Source organism: Leptosomus discolor, unplaced genomic scaffold (genome assembly GCF_034619465.1).
Source record: "Leptosomus discolor isolate bLepDis1 unplaced genomic scaffold, bLepDis1.hap2 HAP2_SCAFFOLD_40, whole genome shotgun sequence".
NCBI classification, from domain to species: Eukaryota; Metazoa; Chordata; class Aves; order Leptosomiformes; family Leptosomidae; genus Leptosomus; species Leptosomus discolor.
Genome location: NW_028237745.1, coordinates 1685030 through 1691302, shown reverse-complemented (window position 1 = coordinate 1691302; position 6273 = coordinate 1685030). Strand labels below are relative to the sequence as shown.

The 6273-nt window shown below is 42.5% G+C and overlaps 1 protein-coding gene across 1 annotated transcript; it reads left to right on the top strand.

Moving 5' to 3' along the window:
- The first annotated feature begins 314 nt into the window (after positions 1-314).
- LOC147413095 (medium-chain specific acyl-CoA dehydrogenase, mitochondrial-like) lies at positions 315-2409 on the top strand. The gene is made up of 4 exons (XM_086480632.1): positions 315-1187; positions 1262-1357; positions 2025-2273; positions 2329-2409. Exons 1-4 carry the CDS (start codon positions 1050-1052, stop codon positions 2407-2409), a joined length of 564 nt encoding a protein of 187 aa, XP_086336758.1. The 5' UTR covers positions 315-1049.
- The last annotated feature ends 3864 nt before the right edge of the window (positions 2410-6273 follow it).

Genomic DNA, 6273 nt, shown 5'->3' with positions numbered 1-6273 from the left:
CAGCCAGGGTCAACCCAGCACAGTTGTGTGCGTGTGATCCCAGTTAGCGTGCTCAGAGTAAAATTCATACTGCTCACCAAAAAACCCAAACTATTTCTCAGTAAAATGGGATTAACATACTTCTCTGTATCACAGGCCTGTTGTGATGATATGAGGACTACTGAGAGGTGAGGTCTGCAGAAACCACACAAGTAAGAGATCAGCAACACACGAACAGAAAGTGGGCTGCTCAGGAACTAAAACTCCCACACCATAGAAACACGACCTACGGAGCAGAACCCTATATAAAGCGGCGCACAGAACACAGGCTTGAGCTGATATTCAAAAGTCCCAAAGCCACCCCATCCCGTGTGCTTGAGACTTGATTTAAAATAGGAAGAATATGCAAAAATCTTCATGAAATATTCAAATAACATAAACGCCTGGAGTCACATCAGTACAAAGCCTGTGCAAGATTACAAGCAGCATTTTTCTAATCTGATGTGTGTGCCAAATAATAACTTAAGAAGGGTAGCCCCCTGCTGAAGTCTTTCTGCTGCTTTAAGTACAAAATCGATTCTCACAGCTGTCAGTAACAAACCAAGCAATCAAGAAACAAACACCCCAAGGCAGTAACGGTGCTACAAATATTTGGCACACCTTACTTAGACCTGTTACGCCAAATAAAGCACTATCCAAAATCCAGCTTTCAGAGAAGGGCTTTACATTTCGGCAAGTCGGTTAAAATTTTCATAGCAAAGAAGGCTGGTCGCAGAGAAATCAAAGGAGCTATGTCTCTTGAAGGCGTTATTTTAACAAAGCCTGAAATAGCTCTGCTTTAATCCACTGAAAGAATAATATTCAAAAAAGGGTATTTCACAGCGCTGCAGACGATTGGCAAGACCGATGCTGTTGCTTTTAGCCTACAGCCAGAACGAGGAGCGTCCAGGAGGGCATTCCACACCACTCTCCAGCCCGTACGCGTGACGACGGCCTCTCCAATGCAGAAAGCTCTTATTTGTGCCAAAAAATGAATTTTAAAAGCCTCTGTAAACTTCCCGTTTTGGGAAATGAATATGGGTCAGCGCTGCTCCGATACAAGAGGTATTGTCTTTGAAGATGTAAGAGTTCTGAAAGAAAGTGTCTTAATTGTGGAGGGAGCTGGCTTTAAAATTGCAGTGGGAGCTTTTGATAAGGCCAGACCACCCGTAAGTGTCGGAAATGTTACTTTAAGGATATAATAGGAATTTCTGATTTTCATTCTGTGCTCTGTTGAATTCAGGCGGCAGCTGGTGCTGTTGGGTTGGCAAAACGAGCACTTGATGAAGCTACTAAATATGCTTTGGAGAGAAAAACCTTTGGGAAACCAATTGTTGAAGTAAGTTAAATACATAAAAATAAATACATCCAAAAGCTGTCTTTTCCTACCAGATGTACCACTAGTGGATTTTCGAGGTTGTTCCTTGATATTTAGGACGTGTGATTTATTCCATCTCTGCCGTTGCTTGGGTTTTCAAGTATACAGGTCAGCACTGCCCAAGCAAATCTAGCTGTGCAGCAAATCCTGGGATTCTTCTAAAACTTGTTGATGATAATAGCAAAACCACAAAGAAAACTCCACCCAAACCCTGAAACTTATGTACCATCAGGACATACTTAAGTTCTTCGACTAATGAACAGGGATTTTGAGGGAAGGGAACAACCTCTGTGAGGTACATGAAACCAGACTTTTAATATTATTATTATTGATATTAATAGAAAACAATCGCACTGCTTACCAGGTTTTAAGAAATAAGAATAAAGACAGATCTCATGAAAACTAAAGCACAACTTCGTGATTCAATATTGAAGCCCTATGACTAAGTGGATTTTAGAATTAAAACATGGAAGTCTAATTCAACACAGAGTTGAGAGCCCGATCCAAATTCTGTAGCACTCCTCAGGCACAATTTCCTGAGTGTGTTGAATCTGCAAATCAAGAACTTCTTGGACGCCACAGAATTTTAAGCAGGCAATGTTGACTTAGTTTATGTCATCGTTCGTAGCACCAGGCAGTGTCTTTCACGCTTGCTGAAATGGCAGCGAAGGTGGAACTGGGTGGGATGGCTTCCCAGAGAGCTGCGTGGGAAGTCGATGCTGGGCGCAGCAATACCTGCTGCGCTTCCCTTGCAAAGGCATTCGCGGGTCATGTTGCAAACCAAGTGGCCGCAGGTGCAGCGCAGATTTTTGGAGGAAATGGCTTTAACACCGAGTATCCTGTAGAAAAACTAATGAGAGATCCTAAAATCTACCAGGTAAGGAAAAAACAAAGTGATCTTTATAGAAATGCGTGTGTTTTATCTAAAATAGACTAATGGCTACTTATTTGAAGTCATGATGTACGCATATGAAAGAAGTTTGAAGGATGAGAGCGATAATCCTGCCATTTAAAGAAAGGGCACTCAAATCAGGCAAATTCTTGCCTACAAAACTCCTTGCATTAAGATCGACAACTTAACCTACACGAGAGAAATAAATTTAGCGGTGTGAGGTTTTTTTTCCTGATGTGGTAACTCTTTCAAATTCTTGGACTCTCCATTTTGAAGCTTTTGAACTCTTAGAAAAAAGCACCATAGAATACAGTGATGAAAATGCTCGATTTGGTATTCTGTAAGTAGCGATGGTTATAAGCGCTGTCCTCGCCTTGCTATGCTCTAAACCTTCTGTCTGAAACTTTGGTACCATCACCTGGGCAGATTACTACAGGTGGGACCTCACCAGCACGGAGCACCACGGATTAGTTACCTCATGTATGTTGCATTAACAGAAGCGCAGCGCAACCTGCCAGGATTAGCTGCTTGGGTTTTTCTTCAAAGAGGAAAAACCAGGCTCATTCGCGTGTTTAGCCCACAGCCACTCATAATCCCCCGAGATTTTTCTGCAGTATTATTACCAGGAAAGTGTTCCACGTTGTAACCCTTCTCTTTGCGTATACGATGCTACGGTTCTTTAACCAGCAAGAGTAATTTCATTATGTTCAGCAAAACCAGTCATCTTTATCTTTCCGCCTCTTTCTGACATTAATAATGACTACATAAAACATATCGAAATAGATGACATCAAGAAATGCATGCGGACCATGATCCGTAATCGTTGTAACAGCTTCTTAAGAATCCAGGCAGTTCAAATTTCTCTTACAGCTGACTCTAAAATCAAAACTATTCTCTGTAGCTGAGGATTTTTCTCTGTCTACAGACAGAAAACTACTGGTTTGGAATGGAAAGGCTCTTACTCCTAATTGCAGTCTTGCAAGTGAGGAAAGCAATGAGTAATTGAACTTTGTTATGGTTGGGCTGGCTTTCCTGTCAGGTTCCACGCTTTTCTAGAGAAAGACGGTGGGAGGGTTGCAAGGTTGTTTGACAAATAAACAGTTATTTAGACTTTCCGTTACACTGATCCATTACCAATGCATGGCTAGGTAGACTTTCTTTTTTTTTTTTTTTCCCCCAATTGTTCAAATTTATCAGATTTAGTATTAGTTCTTTGGTGTTTTTTCTGCTCCCCTTCATCCCCAAACGAATACAGGAAGGGCTTTTGTCTTTGCAGTTATTTCATCCATGCCTCTTGATTACGCTTTCCTATATTACTGCCCAATTCCCAAAAACTGCTTTTGGGCATTTGTTTCAAGTACAGAAACTTTGTTGTCCTCCTGTGCTTTTCTTCCCTATCGTTCTCCTGGGTGGCTGACGGTGATGAAGAACTTAACAGAAGAAAACTGAAAGCTCTGTGGTGTTTGAATTCTGAGATTACTCCAGTGGCCCTAATGTTTTTAAGTTCTGACAGTATTGTTACTAGGAAATAGTGTTGAGAAGATGTAAAAAGTAATGTTTGTGTTCTGCAGTGTTGCAAGTGTGATGAGTCCATTTTTACGTGTTACATGTGTGTGTAAAACGTGCAGTTTGTGGAAGGCTCTAGCATTTGGAGAAGGTTCAGGGAAAAAGACACTTTAAATGCGTCTTGGGATGTTGTCAAATACCGAGTTTTTAGGCTAAAAATACCTTGTGTTGATCTGTGTGTATATTTTATAAGCAAGTAAATCAGCGTTGATCTATTAAATACGCTCTTACTTAAATAATGACAGAGTAACTGTGATTGAAGTTGATTGTATAACAATTCATCGCTTCTGGTTCTAGTTACCTTAAATGCTGCACAGCTAAAAGCTCTGGCACCGCCTCTGTGGGCAATGAGCTCAGTGCCACAGGGGCCAGTTGCTTCTGCTCCGGTGATTCCGCTGGTTTAGGCAGGCTGTTTTGTGAGAGGCTTCTGTGAGAGCTGTGTAGCAGAATTGAAGAGCCTTCCTGGCAGGTTGTCTGTGGGTGGTTTTAGTATAATCTGCCGTGTGTTCTAAAGGTTTTAACAGCCCCCTCGATATCTGATGGGATAGCTGAAAGAGAATAGTTGGGCTCAAGTGACAAATGAATCCTGGAATGTTACCGGCCCTGTGTTTTCCTCTCGCTGAGGATAAATATCACTGCCCCCTCCGAAGGGTTTGTTCAGCCTTGCCAAAACCTGGTGCTCAGGTTCTTCCCAGCTGATGCAGAACTCCCAGGAATGAATCACTTCCCAGCCAAAAGTGTCCTTTTCGCAGTAGGGACCGACACCGACAAAAATATATGTAAGAAGGCAGCCTTTATTAAGTTACAAAAGGCCAAGGTGGCCGAGATGGCGCAGCAGAAAAAGCTTACCCTTTTGTAACCTTTCTTATCTGTCCACCAGTTCACGCACTAATGCTGCTAAAATGATTCGCTCAATAGCTCTGTCCATTCACCTCCATTCACGTACTGGTTGGCTGGAGCTCCTACTGTACTTCCTACTTCATCTACTGTTCTCTTGACAAATTTCTGCTCTGTGGTATTCATTTGTTCAGTCTCTCCTTGCTCAGTCTCTTATCACCTCCTCAAACCTGTTTACAACATTCTTCATCCACTTCTTTCATCTTCTCACGGGTATGCTGGGACGCTGTCGAGGCCAATTTCATCTTCCTCAGTCAGGCTATCCCCGACACGTCCTGGATATTTCTGTGACAGTGTTTGTTTTTTCTCACTGTGATTTCCTTCCAGCAGGCATATGCCTGGGGCCTGAGGGACAAATATTGGTGTGATAAAAGTCCTTTGAAATGCCGGTCGGACCTCCCCAGTTTCAGTTTTCAGAAAACCCAACAAACCAAATCCTAGGCATTTCTGTTTGCTTTTGCATTTTAATAACTGCAGTGCATCAGTGTTCCTCAAAACTGTAGCAACTTTCCAAATGCTGCGGATCTTCTACAGTTTCAGGCTTCTAAATCATCCGTATGTTGTTCTGTCATGTATCTGGGTGCCCTGGATAACTTTAGGATCTCATTTTCACAGACTTCAGCTGTATGCCAAATCCCTTCTTGTTTCTGGGTACATTAAAGAAATCCATGAGCTTGTTGCCCCTTTCCAGCTACTGCAAACACTTATTTCCGTTGTACTGTACTTGTTTTTCTCTACCAGCTAGATCACAGGAAAGCAAAAGAGACACGGCAAGAAGGTGCTTTGGCTTCCCCTAGACCTTTTTCTGTGGTTGTAGAACTACTTAAAAGGTGCAGTACCCAGCTACAGATGACTCTGCTGATTGGTGTTCTGTGAAGAAAGGAGCAACTGAAAGAGCTCCCTTTGTCCTGGCACTCCTGTTTCACAGCCAGGTGAATGGAGCCGGAATAAAATTCCCAAGGCTGACATGGGTGCTGTGTTCCTTTACCGCAGGAGAAGGGACGTCCCTGGGGCAGCACCAGGGAAAAGTAGAGAAACTTCCTTTTATTGTTTTTACTCTAGGATGGTTCATTTGCCTTTTTAGGCCTGAAAATTTTCCTCTGTGTTTAAGAGGATAAGAGCAAAGTGCCTTTGGCCACCATCTCTTTAAATGCCAGTAGTGCGGAGCTCTTCTTGTCATGGCAAACGTTTTCATGGAAGACTCCTAGACCTATTTCTATTGTTATTGCTGTATATTTGAGACATATTCTGCAAGTTTAGCTGCACACAGTTGAAAATGTTTGTCCTGTGCTTCTGAAGAACATCTTGCAAAAGCAGAATGAACTCATCTGTCCAGCTTCTCAGCATGTGAGACCTTGGTTCCAAGTGAACTGCCCTGGATAATGCTCACCCGATGTTTTGCAAAATTCTGTTCTAATTCCTTGGCCTGAGGTCTGTCAGGAAGACTTGCCGATCTGGAATTTGGAGACTGCTGAAAGACAGAGTTGAAGTGGCTCCTGTCTGCCCAGTTATGCTTTTTCTT